Raw genomic sequence first — 13191 nt, forward strand, 5'->3', positions numbered from 1 at the left:
CTATGCTTAATATATTCAATGAACTAAAATACAAAATTGATAATTTTAGCAGAGAATGGGAAAGTATAAAAAAGAATGAAAATTATAGAACTGAAAAATAGCTGAAAATAATGTAAAATTCTAGCATTGTCCGGGAAGCAGTAAAATACAAATTTATACTAGACTTTAATAAATTATAGAGGAAAAATACAAGACACTTAAAAAAAAAACATTAAAAAACTTGACCAAAGGAAACAGATTTATTTTTGCTATTATTCTTTTTAATTACTTACAAATAACTAATCTGGTTGTTGTTGCTGGGTCAGATCTCTTCAGATAGAGCAGATCCTACCCTGTGTCTCTTCCTTTATTCACCTCACACCCTTACAAGTTATCCCTTTCCTCCCATACCTCAAGGTCAGTCTTAACTGTATATACCCTTTAACATTCAACAGTAAATTTATCTTAAGCAGCCTCTTTTGATTGTCCTAATGACAAATAACCTTTCTATGTAGTCCCATAACAACTTATAATCTTTCTTATAGAAATTTCTATATTTCATTTAGTAACCTTATTTGTTTTCAACTACAAAAGAAACTTGGCAAATCCCATACACTATGCAAGTCAGATATCTATTCTTTGCGTAACATACACAAAAATTTTAATAATACTGAACAAAAAGTCACGTTAGCAATTTATGTACCAATGGAATATTAATTAATGGAGGGCCATTAATCCAAGGAAGGCGTAATCTGTAAATTAAGCCAAAATATTTTGAAAAACTAGAAAGGTGCCCTGGACGGTTTTGCTCAGTGGTTAGAGCATTGGCATGTAGTCCAGAGAGACCTGGGTTCGGTTCCTGCTAAGGGCATGTATCTTGGTTGCAGTTTGTCCCAGGCTCTGATTGGGTCGTGCAGGTGGCAGCCGCTCGATGTGTCACTTTCACGTCAATGTTTTTCTCTCTATCTCTCTCTCCCTCCCATTCTATCTGAACAAAAAATGGAAAAATGTCCTTGGGTGACAATGAAAAAAAAAAAAAAAAATTAGAAAGGCAAATATTTTTTAAACAATGAGTGATTTTGGTAAACATATTCCAAGCCTTACAGAAATAAATTTTATATTCTCAAAAGCTTAAAAAAAATTATTTGATCTAAAATATAACTATAAAACATTGCTAAAAAATTAAAGAAAAGACAAATAAATGGAAAGACATCCCATGTTCAAGGATTAGAAACTTAATATTGTTAAGATGTCTATACTACCAAAAGCAATCTACAGATTCAATCCAACCTCTACCAAAATCCCAATGCCATTTTTTTTTAAGAAATAGAAAAATTCATCCTAAAGTTCATTTGGAAACTCAAGGGACCCTGAATAGCCAAAATAATTTTTAAAAAAAAGAAGAATAAAGTTGGGGAATTCATACTTCCTGATTTCAAAAGCAATTACAAAGCTATGGTAACAAAAACAGTGTGGTACTGGCATAAAAATAGCATAGACCAATGAATCAGAATAAAGGGTCCAGAAAATAAACTTTGTATATATGGTCAAATGATCTTCAACAAGGGGCCAGGACCACACAATGGGGAAAGGTCAGTCTTTCCAACAACTGATGGTGGGAAAACTGGATATCATGCAAAAGAATGAAGTTAGACCCTTATCTTAACCATACACAAAAGTTAATTCAAAACAGATAAAAGGCCTAAACATAACACCTAACACTATAAATCTCCTAGAAGAAAACATAGGGAAAAAGTTTAATGACATTGGACTTAGCAATGATTTCTTGGATATGAGACCAAAAGCTCAGGCAATAAAAGCAAAAGTAGACAAATGAAACTACATAAAACAAACAAACAAACAAACAAAAAACCCAACATTTTGTGGCCTGGCTGGTGTGGCTCAATGAACTGAGTGTCATCCCAAGGACTGAGAGGTGGATTCCCAGTTAGGGCACATGCCCAGGTTGCAGACACGATCCCCAATATGGGACATGTAGGAGGCAGACAATTGATGTTTCGCTCTCACATTGATGTTTCTGTCTCTTTGTCCCTTCCCCTCTCTCTATAAAATCAAATAAAAACAAATCTCTCTATAAAAACAAATTTAAAAACATATTTTTGTGCATCAGAGGACACAATCAACACACTGAAAAGTCACCCAACAGAATAAAATAATATAGTTGCAAATCATGTATCTGATAAGGCGTTAATATCCAGAGTATATAAAGAACTCCAGGAACACAATTAAAAAAAAAAAATCAAATAACCTACTTAAAAAATGGGCAAAGAAACTGAATACACATTTCTTCAAAGATGATACATAAATGGCCAACAAGCATATGGAAAGATACTCAGCATCATTAATCATCGGAGAAATGCAAATCAAAACCACAATGAGAATCACCTCAGACCTATTAAAATTCCTACTCTCAAAAAATAGAAAATAGTATGTGTTGTCAAGGATATGGAGAAACTGGAACCCTTGTGCACTATTACTGGGATTGTAAAATGGTACAGCCACTATGGAAAACAGTAAGGAAGTTCCTAGAAGAAATAAAAATAGAACTACCATATAATCCAGCAATTCTACCCATGGGTAGTTATCCAAAGGATTGAAAACGGTCTCAAAATAATATGTTCACAGCCATGCTCACAGCAGCACTATTCACAATAGCTGAGAAGAAGAAGCAACGCAAGTGTCTACAGAGCAAAACATGGTCTATCCATACAATGCAGCCTTACAAAAGAAGGAAATCTTGTCACATGCTACATGGGTGAACCTTGAGAATATTACAGTAAGTGAATAGGCCCATCACAAAAAGACAAATACTGTATGATTCTACATATATGATGCATCAAAAGTAGTTAACTTTAGTCAAGCCAGTGTGGCTCAGTGGTTGAGCACTGAGCCATGCACCAAGAGGTCGCCGGTTCAATTCCCGGACAGGGCACATGCCTAGGTTGTGGGCCCAATTCCCAGTGAGGGGCATGCAGTAGGCGGCCAATCGATGTTCTCTTTCATTGATGTTTCTATCTCTCTCTCCCTCTCATTTCCTCTCTCTCTAAAATCAATAAAAAGAAAAAAATTTTTTTGAAGTAGTTACCTTTATAGAGAAAGAAAGTAGAAGGGTGGGTGCCGGGGGCAGGGTGAGGGGGAATAGGGAAGCTGTTTAATGGGGACAGAGTTTCCACTGGAAAGATGAAAAGGTTCTGGAGATTGGTTTCATAACAATGAGAATAAATACATTTAACACTAACTGAACTATATATTTAAAAATGGGTAAGCTGGTAAATTGTGTTATGTGTTTTTTATCACAATGAAAAGATTTACTTACAGGAGGTCTTCTGCCATGACTGGTTCTTATAGCTTGCTGAAAAACTGTGTCATTCTCCAAATCCTAAAATGAAAGAAAATTTAACAATCAACATGAAGTGAGAATTTTTAAACTATTGAACTTCTGCCCAGCCAGAGTGGCTCAGTTGGTTGGAGCATCAAACTGGCACCAAAAAGTTGCCAGTTTGATTCCCAGTCAGGGCACATACCTGGGTTGCGGGTTTGATCCCCGGTCAGGGTGCTTACAGAAGGCAACCGATAGATGTTTCTCTCACACATTGATGTTTCTTTGTCTCTCTCTCTCCATCTCTCTCCCTCTCTTCCTCTCTCTCCCTTCCTGTAAGCATGTCCTCAGATGAGGATTCAAAAGAAAAGTTGAACCTCTTCTGTTTGGTATTCATGATCCTAATTCATCTTACCCCATCTGTTGATGTCCAGGTAGGGGCTCATAGACTCCTGTCTTCAAATCTTCTTCCTTCACACTGCCCAAAATATTAAGGCTCCTTCTTCCGCTAGGAAGAAGAGTACTGATAATGTTGTTCAATTGTAAGAATATTTTATTGCCCACTGTTTAAATGGGTGGCATCATTTTGTCTAAAGATCAAGTACAAAAAGATATGGCCTTTCTTCTGTTTCTTTCCTCCAAGTAGCTTGAGCAGTAGGAACAGAGAATCACATCTCTTTCTTTCTCTTCCTCCCCTGTCTTCTTCCAGATGTGGGACCATGACTTGGCCTAGCTCTGCCTGAGAAAGCCGTGGGACAGAAAAGGAAATATTCTCTACGAGCAATGGGGTAAACACTTCCTCTTGTTCCATTTTAGTTTACCAGGGTGAAAAAGACTTCATCCCCCCTGAGCAATGACGTCTGAGATTCCTGGGCAAATGGAGGGCTCCATGGAGTCCAGCCAACAAGGTCATTTAGAACCACAACCTCAGCTGAAATAAAATGTTATTGTGCTTCGCTGATTCCTGAGTACTCATATTATCCCTCAGGAAATCTGAGGGATACATCTGTCAAGAGCAAAATACAAATGTTCCTGGGTCTCCTGGACAAAATGCCATCTGTAGACTCCCAGAAGGACTCAGTCTTACCAACTAATAGTCTTCTAATCAGACTTTACTTCCTGCTCCTTCACCAACACACACTCTAGCTCTAACCATACACAGCTTATGTGCAGTTCTCATTGAGTCTCTGGTCTATTTCAATCTACAGTAATACCCCCTTTTCTGTGCTTTTGTTTTCTACCATTTCAGTTACCCAAGGTCAACCGTGGTCTGAAAACATGAATCATTCCTTTGTCCAGGGTGCCCCTGCTGTACACCCTCCCCTCCTGCTAGTCACTTAGAAGCCAGCAAAGCTATCAGACTGGTTATCAGACTGGATGCGGTGGTGTCTGAGCACTCGAGTTCCAGTAACATTTATTTTCGTTACTAATGTCTCGTTCACCTCTCATGTCATCACGAATGCATTTTATCACCTCACGTCATCACAGGAACGGTGAGTACAATACAATAAGATATTCTGAGAGAGAGAGACTACATTTGAGGCAGGAAAGTTAGATACAGAACAAAGGCCTCAAGCTCTATGCCTTCCCTTTTCCATCCTGGCTGCAATGTTGCAACTTTTGCTGACTACCTGTCCCCTCCTCAGTTCCTGTAGTTAGGAAAGAAAAAACCAGCCTCAACTAGATTCAGCAGCCATAATGACCTACAGGTGACCAACAGGGTCATGATGACATAAATTTACATTGTGGTTTGGACCGCCCCCCCCCCCCCCCCACACACACACACATCGCCATGACAGTTCTGGGAGGACCACAAAAGAAATCATTATCCAGAGATGAGGGAGGAGTGACTAGATGAGCCAATCAGCAGCCAGCCACCTGTACCAGAAGCTGAGTATCACCCGATCCCCATTTGCCTACATTTCATAAAAACCTTCCAGCAATGCCCAGTTGGGGTGGATTGTTCTTAGAGTTCGACAGCACTCCCTTCTCAAGTGCATACTTCCACTTTAATATGTTTTCTGTGCTTTGCTTAATTTTTCTGTCTCATCCTTGAAGTCTTTCTTGGGTGGTCAAGGACCTGGACCCTGCTATTGAGTTGAGGTTCCCACTGGCCTTCCTAGTGTCCTCTGGCATCAGCTTTTGGCGAGCCAGCCAGGAGGTCTCTTCCTTCCACAGAGCCACCCCGTGAGACATACAACCAGGGGAAAGTGAGCTGCTGCAGCTCGTTCCTGTATCGCCCCTAACCCTGTCTTTGGGAATCGGCATCTTGTTCTCTCCTCCACTCTGACTGAATCAGTCTCTCTCTCTCTCTCTCTCTCTCTCTCTCTCTCTCTCTCCCCCCCCCCCCCTCTCAGACTTGCTCTTGAGTCCCCCTTCTACACAACCAAGAGCCTCAGACCTTGCCTTGGCTTGTTTTGCCTCTGCCTTTAATAAACACACTTTTTTTTCCCCTTTAAATCAGATTTTTCTCTCTTTTTTTGGGAATCATACATCCATGACATGGTTGCTTAGCTTCCTGAACGAACACAGCCACAAAATGCCATATTTGTTCTCTTATAAACCAGAGTTGGGGTTACCCATGCTTCCACCACTCTTTTTTTGTTGTTGTTGTTAATCCTCACCCGAGGATATTTTTTCCACTGATCTTCAGAGAGAGTGGAAGGGTGGGGGAATAAAGGAGGGGAGAAAGAGGGAGAGGGAGAGGGACAGGGAGAGAGAGAAAGAGAGAAACATTGATGTGAGAGAGACACATCAATTGGTTGCCTCCTGCATGTGCACCAACTGGGACCGGGGTCGATCGTGCTACCCAGGTACGTGCCCTTGACCAGGAATCAAACCAACGACCCTTCAGTGCACAGGCTGGTGCTCTAACCACTGAGCAACACCAGCCAGGGCCTTCCACCACTCTTTTACTGCTTTTGAGACATTCGTCCTTGTTTTCAATCATCTCATTTCCTGCTACTCTACAGATGCCTGTACTGTCTTAGGAATCCCCATGCACCTCTGTTTTCCCTGGTCTAATTGCAAATTGGAACTGTTACAGACTACTCTATGGTCCCATAACTATTGTGGTCTTCCCCTGTACTGATTTCTCTCTCTTTTTTTTTAATCCTCACCCGAGGACATTCCCTCATTTTTTGTTCAGATAGAGTGGGAGGGGGGGAGGGAGGGAGAGAGAGAGAGAGAGAGAAACATCGACGTGAAAGGGACACATCGAGTGGCTGCCACCCGCACGACCAACCAGGGCCGGCGACAAACTGCAACCGAGGTACGTGCCCTTAGCGGGAACTGAACCTGGGTCTCTCTGTACCGCAGGCCAACGCTCCAACCGCTGAGCCAAACCGGCCAGGGCCCCTGTACTGATTTCTGACCACCCTGGCTTCCAGGGCTGTTTTCTCCTTTGTTGCTAACTACTGTGCTAATCATCAAAGTTGGTCCTTTAACTGAAATGATGCTTTCTCATGGGGCTTACACTGCCGTATCCAAGACTTACTAGTTGGCCATGGCCTTTTTGGCTCTACATGAAGAGGCAGCAGCTGGGAAGTCAGATGAACTCCCCCCTGAGGGCCTCCTTTTCCCTGGCAGCCTTCCTATGCCTGGACAAGTAAACAAATCACTACCAGGTGAGGATCTATGGGCCTATGGCAGAAGGGACCACACTGGTCCACCCTGGGGATGCCTGGGACAGGCTGTCCAGACTTATTGGTGTGGGGGGATGTCCTCTCCCCTAGGTTCGGACCCTCTTCGCCCGCCCTCAATGAGCAGATGGATTTTCAGTCCACCTCCTAGTGGGAGAATAGGTTGGGATGACTCCCTCTCACTATCACACCCCCCTTTTTCTCTCCAGGTATTAAGGGAAATTCCTTGTCCATTCTTGAGAACTTGCCACTAGGCTGCATTGTAGCCAACTGGATGGACTTCAAATTAGACACTTTATTTATTTTTATTTTTTTTATTATTATTTTTTTTTATCCTCACCCGAGGACATTTTTCCATTTTTTTTTTTTTTTTGTACAGATAGAGTGGGAGGGAGAGTGAGGAAGAGAGAGAGAGAGAAACATCGACATGGAAGGGACACATCGAGTGGCTGCCACCCGCACGACCAACCAGGGCCGGGGACAAACTGCAACCGAGGTACATGCCCTTAGCGGAAACTGAACCCGGGTCTCTCCAGACCGCAAGCGGACGCTCTAACCACTGAGCCAAACTGGCCAGGGCCAAATTAGACACTTTAAAACAAACATACAAACAACCACAAAAACAAATTCATTTTCTTCTGCAATATAACATGGCCTCAATATAAATTAGGGAACAAAAAAACATAGCAAGAAAATGGGACCTTATATTACAATACTGTCCTTCAATTAGATCTCTTGCAAACGCCAGGAAAAGTGGACAGACATCTCTTTCATATAAGCCTTCATGGCCCTATACAAAGACCCAGAGACAAGAGGATCTTGTAAGATCTGCTATGCTCAATTTCTCTTTTTCTAGCCCTCCCCAGTGGAATACAGACATCTTAGATGACCCTCTCCTGTGATGCCTCCATCATGCCCACTAGATAATACAGAAGAACATGAAGGCCAGGAACCAGGCTCCTCTGGTCCCAAGGTTCCCCTGGGATAACTCCTCCGTACCTCTACCCTGCCTATAACCCCTACTAAAGCTCCTCCTTATGCACCACTACCAACAGGAGCCCAGACCTGCAGGACATGCCAAGGGTGGAGCCTTTTATCATCCAGACCCCACCAAGTTATGTCCTCTCAAAGGAGTAGTAAATGGAGATGTGGGAACCATTCAGGTTCACATCCCTTTTAGCATGACCAACCTCACCCAATGTAAAATAAAGATGGGCCGGTGCTCAGAAGACCCCAGTTGGTTTGTAGATAAATTTCAAACACTGACAATGTCTTTTGACCTGGTTTGGAGGGACATTTATATTGTTCTGTCCACCTGCTGTACTCCTGAGGAAAAACACAGGGTCTGGTTAACAGCCCAGATGGAATGGCAGCAGCCAACCTCACTAAGACATCTGGTGGGGGCAATTGTAGTCCAAGCCCAAGAGCCAGCCTGCAACTACCAGGTGGGTCCACATGCTGCTAGGAAGGATCATATGATATACAGCCTTATAAGTGGCATGAAAAAATGTATCATCAAGCCTATAATTATGAAAAGGTAACTCAAGAAAAGAAAGAGAATCCTGCTCTGTTCCAGGGCAGACTGACTGAAGCCTTTAGAAAGCATACAAACACAAACCCTCCATGCCTGAGGGACAAGCTTACTCAGTCAACATTGTATTAGTCAATCTGCCCCAGATAACAGGTGAAAGTCACAAATACTTCAATTTGGCCCTCGGACCCCGATGGCTCCATTACTGGAAGTCATCCTCAGCATCTACAATTGACCACGACCAGACTGAATGAGATGAAAGGTCCCTGTGTGAGACCAGACAGGCTAAGGACAGGCTCAACTGGCAGCAGTTGCTGGCACCTTGCAGCCTCAAGGTTACCTAAGGGGAACACTGAGATGCCTGGGCAGAGCACCTCCTTGGTCCCCCAAGGGTGCTTGCTTTAAGTGCAGTGAGCCAGGTACTGGAGCAGACAATGACTCCAAAAGCTGGAACCTTGGCGTCTCTCCCCAGGAAAGAGCCCCTGGGCTTTGCCCTCTTTGCGACTAGCCAGGCCATTGGAAACTCAACTGTCCCCTTTCCAAAGGGAAAGGGGTAACTGCTGCACTCATAATGACCTTATCTGAGGAAGACTGAAGGGGCCCGGGCTTCCTGGTGGCTCTGCATGAAAGACATCTTGAGACTACAGAAGAACCCCAGGTGACTCCTGATGCAGCAGGTAAAGAATTTTTTTTTGCTTTTTTTAAAAAAATCTTTATTGTTGAATGTAGAATGTATTACAGATGTTCCTAATTTTTCCCCCACTGACCCCCTCCTCCCCACTCCCGCCCCCCTCCCGCCTTTTCCCACGCTATTGTCTGTGTCCACTGGTTATGCATATAAGTTCTTTGGTTTATTTCTTCCCACCCCCCCAACCCCTTTCCCTTTGAGGTTTGTCAGTCTGGCAATGAATTTGTACTTCTTAATCCCTTCACCTTTTTCACACATTCCTCCAACCCCCCTCCCATCTGACAACCAACAAAATGTTCTCTGTATCTATGAGAATGTTTCATTCCATTGTTGATAGATATGTATTCATTGCCATTTTGTTTGTTCATATATTTTATCTTTTTCTTCAAAAAAACCCTTCATCATTTCATATAATAATGGTTTGGTAGTGATGAACTCCTTTAACTTTTTCTTGTTTGGGAAAGTCTTTATATGGCCATTGATTCTAAATTACAGCTTTGCAGGATAGCGTAATCTTGGTTGTAGGTTCTTGCTTTTCATCACTCTGAATATTTCTTGCCACTCCCTTCTGGCCTGCAAAGTTTCTTTTGAGAAATCAGCTGACAGTCTTATGGGAACTCCCTTGTAGGTAACTAGCTGCCTTTCTCTTGCTTCTTTTAAGGTTCTCTCTTTGTCTTGAATCTTTTGCATTTTGATGATGATGTATCTTGGTGTGGACCTCTTGGGGTTCATCTTATTTGGGACTCTCTGTGCCTTCTGGACTTGTATATCTGTTTCCTTCACCAAGTTAGGAAAGTTTTCTGCCATTATTGTTTCAAACAGGTTTTCAATTTCTTGTTCTCGCTCTTCTTCTGGCGCCCCCAAGATGCGAATGTTGGCACGTTTGAAGTTGTCCCAGAGGCTCCTTACACTATCATTTTTTTGGATTTTTTTTTTTTCTTTTTGCTGTTTTGATTGGGCGTTTTTTGCTTCCTTATATTACAAATCGATGGTGTGCTTCTTGGATTTACGTACTCTACTATTAAATCTGTATAAATTATTCTTTATTTCAGTTAATGCCTCCTTCACTTCTGACTGTGCATCCATCATTTCTGACTGGTCCTTTATTATGCTCTTGAGGCCCTCACTAAGTTCACTGAGGTTCTCACTAAGTTCATTGAGCATCCTTAGAAGCAGTATTTTGAACTCAGCATCTGTTAGGTTGCTTATCTCCATTTCGCTTAGTTCTTTTCTTGGGGTTTTGTTCTGTTCTTTCATTTGGGACCTGTTTCTTTGTCTCCTCATTTTGGCTGCCTCTCTGTGTTTGTTTCTGTGTATTACTTAACAGGGCTATCTGAGACCAGATGCTGCTCGTTTGAAAGAATTTAGGAAAAACCTGAAGCAGGATCCAAGACAGGCCAATCCTATGGTTAAGCAAGTGGCAACAGCTTGGGTGGGCCTGAAAGTTGGGTGGGGCGGAGCCTCAGGGAGTCAGCAGGGCGGGGCTACCAGTTTTAGCTAGGTTGCTGGAGTCCCAGGTATGGTGACTGTCTGCCACCCCAGGGAAGGGCTCATGAAAGGAACAAAGGCCTCTGACAGCACATTTGTCCTGGAGAAAGCCCCCTCTCCAGCCCTCGCTCCAGTGCCAAACAGCTCAGTTCTTCCCTGTATGTTTCTGGTGCCCCTCGAGCTGCCTCCCCTCCAAGCTTAGAGGGAGAGAGTCCGATAAGTTCGTGCGCGGGCCCTTTAAGGAGCTGCCTGGGGCTCCAGCCGCGTCAGCCTCCCTGAGCCTCAGTTCCCGCTGGTTTTCCAGCCAGAAGTGATGGGGATTCTCTTCCTGGCACTGGAACCCTGAGCTGGGTGCCTGGTGTGGGATGGGGACCCCTCAGTCCTCAGGGAGGACCTTCCCAGCTGAGGTGTCCTCCTGATTTTTATCCGCCACCCGTGGGTGTGGGACCAGCCTGTCTCCCTCCGCCCTCCTACCAGTCTGGGTGTGGCTGCTGCTTTAATTCCGTAGTTGTAGTACTTCCGTTCAGCTTGATTTCAGGCGGTTTTGAATGACGGTTGTTCTGTAGTTTAGTTGTAACTTTGATGTGGTTGTGGGAGGACGCGATACCGTGTTTACCTACCCGCCATCCTGACCGGAAGTTCCAAGAAGTTAATTTTTTTTTTTTTTTTTTTTATCCTCACCCGAGGACATTTTTCCACCTTTTGTACAGATAGAGTGGGAGGGAGAGAGAGAAAGAGAGAGAGAGGGAAACATCGATGTGAAAGGGACACATCGAGTGGCTGCCACCCGCACGACCAACCAGGGCCGGGGACAAACTGCAACCGAGGTACATGCCCTTAGCCCCCGAACCCGGGACTCTCCGGACCGCAGGCGGACGCTCTAACCGCTGAGCCAAACCGGCCAGGGCCCAAGAAGTTAATTTTTTAATTGACATGGGAGCCACCTACTCATTCTTAATAGAATACATAGGACCCTTAATATCCAAGGCTTGTAGCATTATGGGGGTAGACGAGAAGGCTAAAAGAAACTATTTTACTCCACCTCTTAGCTGCTGCCTTCAAGACTGTTTAGTTTCTCAGCAATTCCTGGCAATGCCAGAATGTCCTTATCCCTTAATGGGAAGGGATTTAATGATGGCCCGAGTATTAATATCCAAGTTTAGTTTAACCTAGAGGAATGGCCACTCCATATTTCTCTTGGTCCCTAACCCAGACTCAGCCCCTATACAACCTGCTGTTAACCCAATAGTCCAGGATAAGGGACTACCTGGGAGGGCTACCCGGGTACCCCTGTTCAAATTAAACTAAAAGACACAGCCGATACCCCTGTAAACAGCAGTACCCTCTGAGACCAGAGGCCAGGCCCGTAGGGGACTGAAACCCCTCACTGACAAGTGCCTTCAGCATGGGCTCCTAGCTCCTTGTCAATCCTCTTACAACACTCCTATGCTGCCTGTAAGAATGAAATGGCGAGTATCGTATGGTTCAGGACTTATGAGCCATTAATGAGTCTGTGATTCCCATTCACCCCATTGTACCCAACCCATATACTCTTTTATCCCAAATTCCCCATGAGGCCATATGGTTTATGGTGCTAGATCTAAAGGATGCATTTTTTGCTCCCCACTTTACCCAGACAGTCAGCCTGTGTTTGCCTTTGAATGGATGGACCATCCTTCCTCAAGGGTTCTGAGACAGTCCTCATATTTTTGGACAAGCACTTGGAAAAAGTCTTTGGTAACTGGAACTACCACGTGGGACCATAATTCAATATACCGATGACATTCTGATCTGTAGCCCCACCAAACAGGACTCTGAGCTCAACACTATCTTAGTCCTTAATTTCCTTTGGGAAAAGGGATACCAAGTGTCTTCCAATAAGGACCAGATTTCCCCCTCAATGGTCAAGTATTTAGGCTACCACCTAACGCAGGGACCTTGCTTACTTTCTTTACAACAAAAAGAAGCTATTCTAAATCTTGCAGTCCCCCAAAGATAAAATGAAGAACCTTTTTAGAAATGGTGGTTTCTGCCATATCTGGATCCCCATTAGTTGGGCTGATAGCTCAGACCTTTTATAAGGCAATCAAAGGACCTAATTCTGAGCCGTTAGAATGGAACCAGGGCTTAAACTGAGCCTTCGGGGTGCTCAAATCAGCCCCAACGGAAGCCCCAGTCTTGGGCTTCCCTGACCTAGAAAAGCTGTTTACTCTACATGTGGCGGAAAAACAAGGGGATTGCCTTAAGAGTCCTAACCCAAAAGCTAGGCAATATCCCTAGGCCAGTGGCTTACTTCTCAAATACAATTACACTCTATGGCAACTGGATAGCCAGGCTGCCTACGGGCACTGGGGGCAACTGCCTTGTTAACTGAAGAAGCCACTAAGCTGACCCTGTGCCACCCTTTAGAAGTCCAAACTCCATCAGGTTCAAACTGTCATTGAGGCAAAAGGACACCATTGGCTGGTGGGAGGAAGACTTACTAAATACCAGGCCCTTCTCTTAGATTCCCCTGAGCTCACTC

At 43.8% G+C, this 13191-nt stretch overlaps 1 protein-coding gene across 2 annotated transcripts in view; it reads right to left on the reverse strand.

Annotated features, from left to right (window-relative positions):
* IFT88 (intraflagellar transport 88) overlaps window positions 1-13191 on the reverse strand; it is a 145619-nt gene that overhangs the window by 108551 nt on the left and 23877 nt on the right. For both annotated transcript variants that reach the window (XM_036250934.1, XM_036250936.1), the window contains exon 3: window positions 3317-3379. In XM_036250934.1, the coding sequence (XP_036106827.1) occupies window positions 3317-3379 (63 nt within the window). The remainder of the gene's footprint in view (window positions 1-3316; window positions 3380-13191) is intronic.

This window comes from Molossus molossus, unplaced genomic scaffold, assembly GCF_014108415.1.
Source record: "Molossus molossus isolate mMolMol1 unplaced genomic scaffold, mMolMol1.p scaffold_m16_p_10, whole genome shotgun sequence".
NCBI classification, from domain to species: Eukaryota; Metazoa; Chordata; class Mammalia; order Chiroptera; family Molossidae; genus Molossus; species Molossus molossus.